Below are 15,839 nucleotides of genomic sequence, written 5' to 3'. Positions count from 1 at the left end.
TGGAATCAGGTACAGCCCGGAGCAGAATTTTCACATGAGCCTTAACCAAGATGGAATCCTCCTGTCTTGAAAACACATGTACAATAGGATTTGATCATGAGCACATGTATAAAACACACTATTTTATATTTACTAAAAAACAACAACAAAAAACCTCCTAATTTTTGTAAAAGCTTCAACTTATCAAACATAGTAGTTGAAGAAAACCATCCTCTGTCTGTGTTTATAAAAAGCTAGGCTTCCCTGGAAGCATTCAGTTTCTGTTACTGTTATATTTTTTAAGGTTGACTGAGAATTATGGTGCCCCTGTCATAAGGTTCTCTTGCCAATATTTATTCAGACTTAGGACTGGAGCGTGGCTTTGGCATGGCTTCCAGACTCTTAGGACACATGCATCATTTAAATAGCATACTGTACCTCCAAAGTGACCTGAAGCAGCTTTATTTTGGCCTGTCTGTATGGGGCCAAACTTAACACCACAGTCAGGAACATAATCATTGCAAGATTATTCCAATCTTGACACAAGTCATTGCTGACTTACATTGTTGACTTTCTAAGGTGAATCTGCCTCGGGTTTCCTGAGGCTGAGAAAATGTGACTTGGCAAAAGTCACCTAGTGGGTTTCCATGACCAAGCAGGGATTCAAACCCTAATCACCAGAATTGAAGTCCAACACTCAAACCACTACATTATATTGACTTGCCTTCAGCTTCATACAACTCCTATTTGGAAACTTGGACATTCTGTTTGATGCAGAGGATGATCCAAGTGTGACAAGAGGTAATGAATGCTCTGTATTTCCTATACCTAATATGGAAACTATGCACACCTTTTATGCTTTACAAACCAGAACTTCATATTTATTCTTAACCTGGGAGCAGCTCTGCTCAACCACACATCTTACATGCAGATTTCTCTGATACTGTGTGTGATATTTATTGGTAACTCCCAGGTCAAGAGTTCTCCTTTAAACTATGTTGAATTGTAAAAAGGCGAGTGGGTTGAATAAATGCAAGTAATACTGATACAAAATTGCTCCTCCTTTCCTCTCTTAACTTGGTTTGTCAGATCTAAATGACTATGATGTAGAGTGGTAGTTTTGTACACTGTCTTTCAAATCTCTGCGCACAAGTCTGGATAGTGCCATTAACAGGTAGGTTTTATTTTGTTATGCCAGAAGAAAAATACCTTTGGATTTAGCCTCACTTTTCTGAACAGTCCTAAAACAGTTTATCTCATATGTCACATTTGTGACTTCCATACATGGGAAGCCCTTGGATTTGCAGAAACAGGATATAAACTGATTAAGAATTGTTTACGTTTCATGAACCAAGAATGAATCCAAACCCCTTTCTCTTTCGATTCAAAAATTAACAGAACAATATGAGAGTTACAGGAAACAATTTGGCTGTTCTATTTCTAATACTTACATCTTGATTTTTGGTAAGTGCATGCCTTTGTTCTGCTTCATTTTCTAGCCTTTTCTTCAGCTGGGCTATTTCACGCTCTAGCTTCTCAATTTGGTTATTGAGCCGTTGTTGAGTTTCTGTTTCAGCCCTTTCCAGGATTACCTATAAAGAACAAGACATGTTGTCAAGGTACTTCTGTGCCAAATGATGCTCAAAGGAAGTCAGCTACCAAAATTTTTTTTGTCAAGTTCCCCCAAAATGTTTACTTGGGCCTACTAAACCTAAGCATGGAAAAACATGTGGAACAACACTTTTAATGCCAGAAAAACCTTTCCATGATGGGTACATAATCAGTAACCAGAAAAAAGGGCAAACAGCTCAATATACCTGAATAGACTGCAGATTTGTAAGCAGCAGATTTTGTCCCCTTTGTTCTGCTATTAAAGATTCTTTTTGCTGATTCAGACGAACTTCTGCCATTTTCAGTATATCCTTTTCTTTTTTCAAATTCTCTGCTCTCACCTTAAAAAAAGATTCTGTGTTATTTATATCCAACATTGGTAAAATTAAGTGCTGACAGTGAAGAAATACCAGTTATATGGCTGAAATACAAGTTAAGATTAATTTTCAGTCACCTGGATAGATAAGGGGGGGAGGTAACTCATCCTTAGCTGTGCTTATGTTTCAAGTTGCTCTACGAAGAAAGAGAAGTTCACAATTCCTACATGTTTACCCTACCCTTCATTTAAGGTGAGTGTAGCTTCCATAATGTGTCCCATCTGGACTGACAGGGGTTTGGTACTAGGGTGTCCCATTCAAATAAATAAATAAAACACACACACAAAATATTAGCTCACATTAATTAATGTTAAAATGTACTGTATTGCTGAAAACTGTTACATAATTAAGAAATATACTGTGATAAACATAAAGAATTTATACTGGATACCTCTGCCACAGCTAATTTTTCATTGGCTCCTCTCAGTTCTTGAGTCAAGGTGTTGATTATCTGTTCTTGTTTTTGAGTAGTTGCTGAAAGCTTCTGGATTCTCTCATGAAGTGATGTTATCTCTCGCCGATACCCCTCTACATTATCTTGCAGCATTGCGTAACTTCACAAGGAATAACAAAGATCAGACTTTCTTTAGACCAGGTTGGTATAGCAAAACCAAACAGGAAAACTATAACAAATTTTTTCCACATGGACAACAAACAACTTGAAACATAGGTTTGCCCGGTTTTGCAGTGGTTAATCTAAACAAGTAAATGACAGAAATTGCAAAAATATGATTGTCACCCTCCATTTGGTATGTCAGGATGGAGGATATGTATCTAACTACACGTGCATGTGTTTTAGATTTCTCCTCTGACTTCTATAAACAATTCTCATTTCTGCCTATTCAAAAATAATGTTACATCTGAATACAAAATGACTTGTCAGAAAATAAAAAAGTCCACACTAATCTTTCTTGAAGTAACTTCGGGTACAAGCAATTAAAGTCACAGAAGTATAGTTTATAAGACACAGATTATAATTCTCTCATTAGGAATAACCGTTACCTTTTTCTCCCAGATAGAGTATTATTACTGATCACAAATAATGCCTTACCGCTTGGAGGCAAATTCAAGCTGGGTTGAAATCTTAGTATTCTGGGATCTCAAGTCTGTAACCTGTTCTTGTAGCTTCTCATTTTGTTCGTTAAGCAGTTTGTCATTTTCTGCCTTTTCTTTCCTGTAGCTCTCAAAAAACTCCTGCAACTATATACAATATTTTGACATTTATTGATGTAATTACCAAGCTAACCCCAAATCAATTACTTCTGTGTGTGAGAAAACTGTCTGTAGAAAGACTAATAACTACCTGCTTAAGGGCAGCCTTTGCTTCTGCAGCTTCTGTTGATTCACTCACTGGTAGAGAAGCTGGAGTTGACATGGCCTGAGGTGTACCAGAGAAGCGCTTAGGGGTTGATGTCACAGACATGTCTTCTGATAAGGTGCTTGTAGCTATAAAACAGAAAAATCATATTTTCAAGCCAGTGAGAAGAAAGCAAAGCATACTATTTCATACATTTTTATACTGTGTTTCCTCTAATGTGTTCAGCTTGTAGCCAAAGTTTCTCCACCAGCCTCACTCATTTTATCCTTACAGCTTCCCTGTGCTTTAGGTAAAGGTAAGAGAGAAATGAGAAATGGATCTCTTCCGGCAGGCATTCCCAAATTGACCTTCTCAGAATGTTCACTCCCCAGTTGGGAATTGTAATTTTTAATAGTATTTTAAAGTGGGAGGGAGATAGGGAATTGGATTTTATATGTTTTCCTACGCTTTTACTAGTGGTTTGTTGTGTTTTATTTTCATTGTTCTTATGTTTGTTGTTACCCCCCTGAATTATTATTTATTTTTATTATTTTATTTTCTTATATCCCACCTTTCTCCCAATATATGGACTCCTGCAGCCTCTTGCACAATTTTCAGCTAACGTCTTCTACTGTTAAAAATATTAATCTTATTTCGTAACTAGACCCCTGACTTTATTTTGTTGCAGTTTTAAAGACAAACTACATTAAGAAATATATGCAACCAAGAAGATGACAATACATTTGGAGATACTGCTGTCTTTATACCCACTTTTTAATGTCAGTGATAGTGGCCCTGACAACAATACTCTCAACCCTACTTGATTTATAAGTCATACAAGTATATGTGGTGTACCAATATGACTTTACCTTGCAATGGAATGGCAACTCCAGTGGTCTGTGCTAGCAAGATGCGATACATGTCACGCTGACGAACTATGGAGTCTACAAGCTGCATCTGATGGTGGCGTGACTCACGCAACTTTTCTAATTCACTGATAGCTTCTCCAAGTTGACTCTGCAGCTCTGAAATCCTTTTCACAATGATAAAACTATTTTACTTCATCAAATTTATACATTAATGATAGGCAACAGAAGAATTTTAATTTAAAGAAAAAGCTTGTGAGGTCTAATTGAGAAGACTGTTGAACTAGAAAATCAGAGTTTTGAATTTGGATAGGAGATGAACAAGGCCCCCTTTTATAGTATATATAACCATGTTTTTAGAAATGTCCACCAAAAAAATCCTGGGTATTTTCACTGCGTATGAAGATTTTTTAAAGCTTCTCTTGATTATTCTCTTTATGTTAACTAAGGCGCAGTACAGACCACTCAAATGCGCCGTGCTCCCGGCGATACTAGGATTAGGGAGTGCGCACCAACCGCACGCTCCCTAACCCTAATATGTGTGTGGGGGGGTACCATGATTGCACGGCCCCACCAACACATTACATGTGTTAGTGATGCCGCAGCTGCGTAGCATCATCCTACAGCGTTTTGTTGCACCACAGCTGTGCAGTGGTACCTCACCATTTGGTTGTTGCAGTAACGCTATGCAGCAAAGAGAAGTGGCTCCAGCCTGCCTTTTGCAGGCGGTATGTACTGGGCCTAAGTAATGCACCACATTAGAGTCCTTTAAATTTTATTTGAAATAAGATACTGCAACAATTCTAAATTAGAAGAAAGATGTAACTGATAAGATTGAGAGATTGTACTTACCATGAAGGTTTATTCAGGGATGGCATAAAGGATCAATCCATGACTGATGGGTTCTTCCCATGTGCCAACGGGTCTGCAGGAGTCAATGCTCTTTTTTTGTCAGTTATGTCCACTGAACTCCTGTCCTTTCCCACCAGTTATATTATCAAACTACATCTCCCTATTTCTACATACTATTGCTATTCGTTTATTTTTAGTCTATGTACTATCTGTTCTTGGATGGGTGTGGATTTATCCTTCATATCATCCGTGATCATGGTAAATACAATCTCTCATTCATGGGATGGCACGTAGGATCAAGCCATGACTGATACCCAAGCCATATATTCAGATTGGGCTTCCCAGCTAGGTACAACTGACTGCAGTACTGTCCTGCCAAATGCAGCCTTTGCAGAATGGTATTTATCTATTTTATAATGCTTAATAAATGTTGATAGTTCTTTCCATCCTGCAGCTTCACATATGTCCAGTAATGAACTGGATACTGAGTAGGCCATGGTGGTTGAAGAGGTCTCTGCCCTTCATCCCCAGGATTTCCAAGGCTTGCGGCTTGCAGAAGGGGGTACAGACCTCTCTCTCTCTCCCCTTCACTCACAGGATTTCCAAGCTCATGGATTGCAAAACGGGGTACAGACCCCCCCCCCTCTCTGTCCTTCAACCCCAGGATTTCCAAGGCTCATGGCTTGCAAAATAGGGTACAAGCCTGGGCGAACTCTGTCTCTCTGTGCCTTGCCTCAGCAGTTTTTCGTTAGCTCTGGCTGCAAGGGAAGGGTGAGGGATAACACACACATGGAGGAAAGCGTATGGGGACTCAAATGGGGAGCTGATCAAAGATCCCTGGCTACAGAGGAAGGTGGGCACTTCTTTTAGGAACTTCATAAGCAGTATTAACTTACTGTAAAGTATATATGTCTACCCATGATTTTGGAGTCCATTTTGGGGCATAAATTTCTTGACTTATAGTCGAGTACATACGGTAAGTATTCATGTGTTTCTAAGTGTTTAGTTTTCTTTAAACTCTTTCTTGGTATTTCTTCCTTATCTATTTCTTTCTGTCTCTTTCTTTTTAAATTCTTCATTCTTTCATCTCCTCAATCTTTCCTTTTTGGCCCTTGAATACAGCTCATGAATTATAAACTAACTCGTTGTCAAATGCAGTTGCCCTTTGTTTTGTAATTATTGTCAGTTGCTTATTTTGGTTATGTACATCCTGTTTTTCAATATCCTTTCTAGTATTTTCTTGTCTATTAGATAGTAAGGCTTGAAATTCCTCCGCTACTATATCCCCAATCAGTGAATGGAGTTTCAGTTTCTTGTTTCCTCTTCCTCCTGCTTCTCAATTTGTGGGTCATTTGTTTCTGTTCCTCTCGTTCTTTGTACATGTGCACAAAGTAGCTGTATTATGTCTAATATGTTTCATTCTTGAGTGTGGCTGGGCTCACTTTGCCTGATTGCAGGCTGTTTTCTCTGCCCTCTTCTGTTGCGTCATCCTGTGTCACTGGAAAAACTGAGCAGACATGGACTGTGGAGCTTCTTTCTGAGGCAGCCCCTCGCTTTGGCTTGGAATCAGCCATTCCAACATGGCATCTGGAGCAATTGTTATTTTGGGAGCTGCCGCTACATTCTGCTGCCTACTTGAGCAGTTTGTAATGGTTGGCACCGACTTTGGTAGCGTGGCTGGCCATTTTTCATTTCCGTTACTGACCTTTGGATTCTTATTAGTTTTACCTCTTTCCTTGTCCTTCTTCCATTCATCTAAAACATTTTTGTTTGGAGAGGGAGTTTTATTTTTTGGTTTAAATGCAGCAGCTCTCTTGACTCGTTAGTGGCTCCACATTGTCCATTTCGCTTTCACTGGATGTTACAAAAATATTTCCACATCCGATTGCCTTTCCCTCTTCAGAGACTCGCAAGTCAGCAGCCATAGGGAGGGGGGCACATTTTTACTTGTTGATTTATCTGAGACAGTTTTATTTATTTGGCCTTTCTTTTCCTTTTCCTGTGCTGCCTTTTCTTCTTCTTCTTCTCTCTTTATCCATAATTTTCCTATTTACAGTGGTACCCCGGGATACGAATGCGCCGGGTTACGAATTTTTCGGGATACGAAAAAATCCCATAGGGATTTATTGCTTCGGCTTACGAAGGTTTCTTCGGGTTACGAAAAAACCGCAGCGCTATTTTCCGCCACCGGAGGGCAGCAGAGAGCTATTTTTCCATTAGCGCCTATGGGAATTCGGCTTACGAAGGTATTTCGGGTTACGAAATTAACCGCGGAACGAATTAATTTCGTAACCCGGGGTACCACTGTACTGGTGTCATTTGGCTGGGAAGACAAACATGAATGGTTGTGTGCAGGATTAGAAAAAAAGGGCTGGGAAGGACAGGAGTTCATTGGACATAACTGACCAAAACAGAAAAAGTTAAAAAAAAAAAAAAAAGTTGACTCCTGCAGACTCCTGGGACATGGGAAGAACCCATCAGTCATGGATTAATCCTACATGCCATCCCATGAATGACAACCTTAAACAATAAAGAATAGAAGAATACAGCACTTTCGGATTCTGTTATTAAATCTTAAATACCAAAATCAAACAGGTGCATGTCTATGTTTTTGTATGTCTGTATGTAAAGTCAAAGGCTTTCATGGCCGGCATCCATAGATTTTTGTGGGTTTTTCGGGCTATGTGGCCATGTTCCAGAAAAGTTTCTTCCACTACTATGTCAGGGTGCACAGGGAAGCCACTGAAATCAACAAATACCTGGACAATTTCAATCGGAAAGAAGAAACCCTTAAAGTGAACAAAATTTGGCTACCAGTCCTGAGGAATAGCAAAATAAGGACTCAGCAAATGCAAATGGGAAACCAGTCAGGGGCTTTCCCAGCAGATAATGATCACCAATTAGCAGACATTAATCCTCTTTTGCATTAGCCTCCCAGCCTGAGGCCAGCCATCAGCACAGGACAATACACATGCAAATCACTCCTGCATTCCCAGGCTCACACAGTATATATACACCCACCTTTTTCCAGGCAAAGCATTCTCTGAAGATGCCAGCCACAGATGCTGGCAAAATGTCAGGAAGTAACTTTTCTGGAACATGGCCACATAGTCCGAAAAACCCACAAAAAACTTTTTGTACGTCTGTCTTCATCATAGCTTCAAGATCACAAAAAGTGGAATTTGTCATGGGTATGATGGGTATACATCGGGCTTATTTTTTGTTTAAAAAAGAATTATACACACCACACACTACTTTTTGCTTCACTCTGCTGGCTTTGTGAACTCTTAAAAGAAAGCAAGAAAGAGAAAGAAAAGGTTCTGCTGCCCAAGAGTGCAGGACTGAGCACAGAGAAAGGCAGAATGAGCAGCCATGGAGGGAGATCAATGAGAAAAAGGGTTGGAGAGAATGCAGATGGCATGAAGGAAATATTGTGAATAGTTTATTCTATTTTAATATGAAGCTTTGTATGCTTTCAGCTCTATTGTACTTGTTTAAAATTGGAAACTGAGACCCAATTTTTGGGAAATGGCAAGGCATAAATAAAGATCATAATCACTGGGTTTCTAACCTGCATGAAGTTGAGTAATTCAGCAAATGGCATTTTTATATTAGAACAAAGCAAATAGCCTAGAAATTTGTTTCTGATCTTTTCCACCAAGTGACAAAGGGGAACATACTTAGATGAAGTGGCTTCTTGCTCCTCTTTCTCTTTAGCCTCACCCAGCTCTCGAAGAGCTACCAAGAGGCGCTGATTTTGCTGCTGGAGTTCCTCAATGTTTCTGTAGGAGACCAGATGCTGGGTTATTACTTCAGAAGAGCTGCTGATATCAGCAGAGCTCACTTCTTCATCACGGATGACATGATTGCCTCGAGCTTCTTCAAGTTCCATCAAAAGCACTCTTATCTTTGAAAGGGAAAACAGATTATTCCTACTATAGAACTATAATTCCCAATGTTCTACATCAAGAACCCAAGTTCCTAAACCAACACATACACATATTTTTGATATACATATATTTTTTGATCCTTCAAATCTAAAAGATATGGCTTGCCATCATAGAGAATTTCCAGATTTTATTCCAATTTTGGGTACATTCTTTGGCACAAATGAATCTCATTTTCTTTCTGAACCTGTTTAAATGATATCTCAATTCTGTTTTTTAAATAGCTTAGGCATATATTTGATGATTGAAGAAAGACATATATTTGCAGATTAGAGAAAGAAAATGGGAAGTTGTATTAACCGTAAACGATCAGAGGAATCAATCCACCTCCAATGGGTTTTTCCCACATGCATCAACTGCGAGGCCGGAGTCCTGTTCTTTTTCTGTTAATTCTGTTGGGACCCTAACGCCTTCTCCTCAGTTTCCTTAACTAGTTCTATTTTTGTTTCTGTTTAACTGTATTTGCTGTTTTAAACATTTAGAACAGGCTTGTCATAATATTTATATGGTCCTGCTTATCAGCAAACATTTCTGTGTTCTCAGGATCACATTCATTACTTACTGTATGATTTGGTTTCAATTATTTTAGCTTGGATTTTGCTTTAAGAAGCTTGCTTGCTGCCTGGCTGCTTGCTGGTTCAGCCCTTTTATCAGCTGACCTTTCTCCACCCCAAATCGCGGCTCAGATTATCTGTGTCCTGAGCTTCAAAATAGCAGCTGGAATCAGAGCACAGTTTAACTGACGCCTCTCCTGTTAACCTCCATATTTTGGGTAAGTTTTCTTTTCTTTGGCTGCTCTCTAGTTTTCTTTTCACTGTTTGTAGTTCTTCTGCTACTGTTTTTATGGGGTTAGATCCAGGCCTCTGCCCAGACGCTATTCTCCTTTGTTTGTCCATTGAGCTGCCAGTTGAGCCTGGTGTCTGCCTGGATTCTTTCTCAGACTTGGTTTCAGTGGCTATTTCATCTGATTCACTCTCACTTAATGAGAGGAATGTCCCTTTTAAGTTCTTCTCTCCAGAGCCTCAGTTTGTCACAGTCTCGTGGGGTGTTTTTGCTTTGATAAATTTTTCTTAATTAATGTTCTATTTCAACCTGCCTGTATAATTTTGAAGGAGAAGGGTTATCCTCGACTGGTCAATATGGCAGGAAAGATAAAACTGAGGAGAAGGTGTTAGGCTGCCAAGAGAATTAACATAAAAAGAACTGGATTCCTGACTCGCTGTCAGTGCACGGGGAAAGAACACATTGGAGATGGATTGATATACCCTGCCATCCTGAGAACACAAAATCAATGTGTTCTCCTTACAAAGGAGATGTTGTGTGCCTTCAAGTCGTTTTTGACATACGACGAACCTAAGGCAAACCTATCTCAGGGTATTCTGGGACTGAGAGTGTGTCAGCTATAGGATTCCATGGCCAAGAAAGGAATCAAACCCTGGTCTCTACAGTTGCACTCCAATGCTCAAATCGCTACCTGACACTGGCTCAGTTTAACAGCAAAAACACTAGCTTATCTGATTCTTCCCTGACCTCACATTGAAATTTTTTAAAAAGGAATCCTTTGTCACCCAACCATTTATTATTTTGACATATGACACTCTCATAATATATGAAAAATCTGGAGATATGCTTTGAAAGTAGGGAACATCAGATAAATGCAACTTCATTGGTATATTTCTTGTTAAACTTTGTCTTCATATGTGCTTCATGCTTCTCTTGAGTAGTGAGTTGCTAGGGGAACATCTAACATAACAGATAATTTGGGGGGGAATGATCCCATCTTTCCATTTCACAGCCAGTTTTCCTCCTCCACTCTCCTTATTATAAAGCAGGGCTAGGAATCATGTGGCCTTATAGGAATCCAATGTGGCCATTGGGATCTGCACTAACATCACCCAAAACATGGCAATCACATTTTTTTCAGTTGATACACACACACACATACGCTTGGAATCCCTTCTGTAGGCTGTAAAATACTGATGGAAGTTTCCATGTCTATACAATCCAACTCCTCACTATGAAAGGTGACTAGAAACAACACACTATTACTTCCAGTTGCCCAAAACTGTATTTGTGATAACATACCACAGCCCTCTAGAAAGTTAAAAAAGTGGTTGTGTGAGCTCTGTAATGTCCAGTTATACCCCCAGAACTAACCTGTTGTGAAAGATCTCTGACTTGGTTCTCAAGCCTCTGGTTTTCTCTCTCAAGCTGAGAAGCTTGCTTGTTTGCTTTATCAGCATTATCTTGCAAGCGTTGAATTTCCTGCAAATAAAATTCACTCAGTCTCTGTATCTCAAATCAACTGACATTCAACCAATTTATCAAAAATAATAATAGCAATGGGACAAATATGCCTCCTCAATTACAGTCTTTACAGTAAACCAATAGTACTTTTGTTTTTTACTGGTACATCACTTTACACAGAACAATGCTAAAACAATTAATAAAACCAGTAACTAAAATCAGAACAGTTGACCAAGAAAAAAATATCAGCAAGTAAGGGCACACTGAAAAGAGGCATGTGGAGTACCAGAAAAGTAAGCAGCTTCACATACTGTGCACAGAAAAAGGGTATTCTATAAAAAGGATCTACATAGAATCATAAAATCGTAGAGTTGGAAGAGACCACAAGGGCCATCCAGTCCAACCCCCTGCCAAGCAGGAACTCTCAAAGCATCCCTGACAGATGGGCATCCAGCCTCTGCTTAAAGACCTCCAAAGGAGGAGACTCCATCACTCTCCGAGGGAGTGTGTTCCACTGTTGAACAGCCCTTACTGTCAGGAAGTTCTTCCTAATGTTGAGGTGGAATCTCTTTTCCTGTAGCTTGCATTCATTGTTCCGGGTCCTAATCTCTGGAGCAGCAGAAAACAAGCTTGCTCCCTCCTCAATATGACATCCCTTCAAATATTTAAACAGGGCTATCATATCACCTCTTAACCTTCTTTTCTCCAGGCAAAACATCCCCAGCTCCCTAAGTCGTTCCTCATGTTGTGGAGACCAACCTAGCCTATGACTAGGAACATGCAACCGGATCAGGTTTTGGAAAAGCGGGATACAAATAAACTATATTATTATTATTATTATTATTATTATTATTATTATTATAGATATTAGTTTACAATTGTAAACAGCTTAGAGACTGTTTAGGTTGTATGAAGTGGTATATAAATGAAGCTGCTATTGCTGTGTGTGCATGTGCCTTCAAGTCACCTGTCAACTTATGGAAAAGCTATGAATCCCATAGGGTTCTTCTTAAGCAATGAATAACCAGAAATAGTTTTACCAGTTAAATATAGCCTACAGCACCTGAATTTCACTGCAAGTCTCCCATGCAAGTACTAACTAGAGCTGACCCTGTTTAGCTTCCATGATAGTAAGTGATTGAGAATATGTAGGACATTATATTAGGATATTTTACAGAAACTAAACTTGTGCATTTGACATCTTGCCAGGTTAAAATGCAAAGCAACATAACTTGTATCTTTAAGATAGAGGATATTTATAATGTGAATCAGGTAAGTTTCACACCAACCTTCATAGCTTGCTCAAGTTTAGCAGAAAGACTTGCTACAGCTTTTTGCGATCGTTCATATTCTTCACGCTGGCGTTTCAAAATGGGTGCTTTGGCTTCTACTTCTTGCACTATTTCATCCAAGTACTTATTAATCCTTTTATTCTCCAGTTTTTCCAGCAACAGCTGATCTTGAGCTTCTACATATGCATTGTACAGCTGTTGTGAAAGACCAAAAGCATACAAAGAATAATTCAGCATGTTATCTAACAAAGACTGGCCTAAGGACAACATATTTTCAGATGCTGTATCCTATTTCCAATATGTGTATTACTATTTTATTGTAATATTTTTGGTGGAATTCATGGAACAAGCTTAACTTATGTAAAACCGTCACATACAGCTCCCTAGCTACATGGAGTACTTGATGTAAAGGAGATCAAAAACACAAGAGAAAACAATATGGCTAGCGACAAGAGAGTAGGTGTGTGTGTGGTGGTGGGGGTCAGATAAATTGTTCAGAAGATCTCTTTGCACCAGAGCTATTAATGCTGGTCGATCGTGAGCTTCCAGAAAAGAAAGAAACAGTGGTAGTCAATAGACACAAATAGGTTCCTTTGGTGGTGGTTCCTTTGGAGAAATAGTGGTTCCTTTGGAGAAAAAAACTCCTTGATCACCACATCAGATAGCTTAAGAAGCACTGCTTTACACCAGCAGTGAGTCAATTATCCAGGAAAAGTAACATATACTTTATGACAATAGGCTGATTTCCACAGGAATCATGAATGTTTATTTTCAATAACTGAAAATGTCTGTCAAAAACAGCACTCATTCATATGTGTGAATAGGATGTCTTGCCTAACTTAATGGGACATGCATACTGGAAAACTAGAGTAAGTTTGCAACTGACATGTATCTTTTCTTTGCCATTTTCTTAACTGACATTATAAAAAGAAAGCTTTTAATCTTTACAAGCAATCACCAAAATCTGGTTTTAAAATTTAGTAAGAAACTTAAAAGAAACTATTAACATAGTGGTTAGGAATTTAGAACCCTTCAAGTGTTTTTGGACTGCAACTCCCATCAGGCATAGCTAACATAAGCTATGGTGTCAAGTGAAGGGAGTCATAGTCCAACATATGTACTGTCTACAAGATTCCTACCTCAGTTAATTTCATGCCAGGCTTTACCACTTTTGCTACTGCAGCAGCTGTAGGAGACATTGCTGCCAGCTCATCCTCTGAAAGAACAGCTCCTAGAAAAGACAAATGCAGTAACACATGGTTTCTAAAAGTGATCACCAGTATAGTAAACAGAACACATACAAATGCTTCCAGTTACATGTACATATTTTAATGAATATACTAGCTGCATCTGGATGACAAACTATACCCGGATGAAAAAACCTTTGCCCCTTCAGCTGCTTTCAGGTACAACCCACATCAGTCCATGGCCATTGGTAAGAGTTAAGAATTTTTGTCCAAAGCATCTGGAGGGGCAGAGATAGCTGTTAACCACAGGTTATTGAAGCATGAGCAAACTTACTTGTTACACAGTTGTGTAATCCAGAGAATGACCCTACTACACAAGTACATATTTCTAGTTCTAATGTCTGAGTATGTTTCTGCGCTTTGGTTAATCTCTTTCCAAACATGTGATAAAATCACAGATTGACATCACTGAAGTGTATACATTAAAAATAGGAGACAAGATTGCTTTACAAAACTGTGACTATATCCTACAAACAACCTTTAAAAAGGAGAAATCAAACTATTCTACATATTTCATATATTCATTATAACACAAAAGTAATTTAATTCAAAAAGAGGGTGAGATATAATTGTGTCAAATTTCAGACCATATAAACTGATCTAATGTTCCTTTAATACTAAATCCCTCATACTGATACAGGATGTGCACACTAGGTGTTACTAGACCTTTACGCTTGGTGGCTGAAATCAAATCGTTTGCATTGTCCAGCTCCTTCTCCAGCTTGCTAATCTTTTCCTTCAGTTCTTTTTCTATTGCAGCCTTTGACTGTTCCATCTCAGTGCAACGGTCCTGCGCTTCTTTGTTAGCTGAGAATGGCAGAAGAAAAAACATTTCCAAGAACTACTGAGCATGTTCTGTAGAATGCCATAGTACTAACCATTAATCTTCCAGATATTTCAGGTACTGCTGGGTGATGGTTAATACAGTCTCTTTTAGTAATATAAATGAAACAATTATTTTGGCTAGGAATAGCTTGCTGAATGGATCAAGTAACAGCCCTCCACCTCCATCCAAAGCTGTGTAAATAATCTCTTTTGAAAATAGCCTGATATGAATCAAAGGCTGACTGATGAATCAGTGTTTTCCATTAATCAGACACATTTGCATTTCTTTTTGCTCTGTTGCTCAGATTTGTGATTTTTAACCCACTGTTGGGTTTTAAACTAACGAGGTTACATTTCGCCAGGATATGTATTCCCCCCCCCTGCAAAAAATAAAAGAAGAAGAAAGGGGAAAAAGCAAAACATCCCAATCTGAAAACAAAACAAAAAAATATTCAGGATACCTAAAGTAGTTCTTTGGATTCAACATTATTAAAAATACAAAAATCTTTTCTTCTTCAAGTTTATTCCTTACCTTCACCTGCCTCTTTCAGGAGTTTGTGCAATTCATCTACAGCTTGAGTCAACTCATTGCTTTTTGCCTCCAGGTCATCAGCAGCACTCTAAACACAATGAATATGCAACACATAATCAAATATATAAACAAACTGACCAGAACTGCAGATGGATGAACAACATAAAATGGTACTTTCTGAAGCCCCATGAAGTGGAGAAGTGTACAAAAGTCACAGATATTTAGATACAGTGGTGCCTCGGGTTACGAAATTAATTCGTTCCGCGGCCGCTTTCGTAACCCGAAAAGCCTTCGTAAGCCGAAATGCCATAGGCGCTAATGGGGAAAAGCCGCGGTTCCGTTTAAAATAGCGCCGAAGTTTTTTCGTAACCCGAAAAAACATTCGTAACCCGGAACAATAATTCCCTATGGGATTTTTTCGTATCCCGAAAATTTCGTAACCTGGGTAATTCGTATCCCGAGGTACCACTGTAACATAAATCCGGCTCTAAGATTTCTCTCAACAATAATGCTGAAAGCTGAGATTCTATTAATCTAATTCTATGCTTGAAAACTGACCATCATTTCAGTATCAACATTATAATCAATTATATTAAACTACAATCTGAAAATGGTTTCAAATTTTTAAGATTGATTGATAAATCACCTCAAAAGTAAGGCAGGGTACAATGTTTATGCTAAAAAGAACAAATCTCCCAGCTAAAAGTGGAGTAAGGCAGGGTACAATGTTTATGCTAAAAAGAACAAATCTCCCAGCTAAAAGTGGA

At 38.8% G+C, this 15,839-nt stretch overlaps 1 protein-coding gene across 3 annotated transcripts in view; it reads right to left on the bottom strand.

The window, feature by feature from the left end:
* The window catches only part of TPR (translocated promoter region, nuclear basket protein), a 68,745-nt gene that overhangs the window by 36,364 nt on the left and 16,542 nt on the right, over window positions 1-15,839 (bottom strand). For all 3 annotated transcript variants that reach the window (XM_042466365.1, XM_042466366.1, XM_042466367.1), the window contains exons 9-20: window positions 15,073-15,160; window positions 14,382-14,522; window positions 13,608-13,699; window positions 12,466-12,663; window positions 11,087-11,194; window positions 8,663-8,889; window positions 4,134-4,297; window positions 3,271-3,413; window positions 3,019-3,167; window positions 2,359-2,521; window positions 1,797-1,931; window positions 1,431-1,571 (exon numbers count right to left, since the gene is read on the bottom strand). In XM_042466365.1, coding sequence (XP_042322299.1) covers window positions 1,431-1,571; window positions 1,797-1,931; window positions 2,359-2,521; window positions 3,019-3,167; window positions 3,271-3,413; window positions 4,134-4,297; window positions 8,663-8,889; window positions 11,087-11,194; window positions 12,466-12,663; window positions 13,608-13,699; window positions 14,382-14,522; window positions 15,073-15,160 — 1,749 coding nt within the window. The remainder of the gene's footprint in view (window positions 1-1,430; window positions 1,572-1,796; window positions 1,932-2,358; window positions 2,522-3,018; window positions 3,168-3,270; window positions 3,414-4,133; window positions 4,298-8,662; window positions 8,890-11,086; window positions 11,195-12,465; window positions 12,664-13,607; window positions 13,700-14,381; window positions 14,523-15,072; window positions 15,161-15,839) is intronic.

This window comes from Sceloporus undulatus, chromosome 4 (genome assembly GCF_019175285.1).
Source record: "Sceloporus undulatus isolate JIND9_A2432 ecotype Alabama chromosome 4, SceUnd_v1.1, whole genome shotgun sequence".
NCBI lineage: Eukaryota > Metazoa > Chordata > Lepidosauria > Squamata > Phrynosomatidae > Sceloporus > Sceloporus undulatus.
The sequence above is the reverse complement of the archived record's forward strand: the minus strand, read 5'-3'. Positions and strand labels throughout refer to the sequence as shown.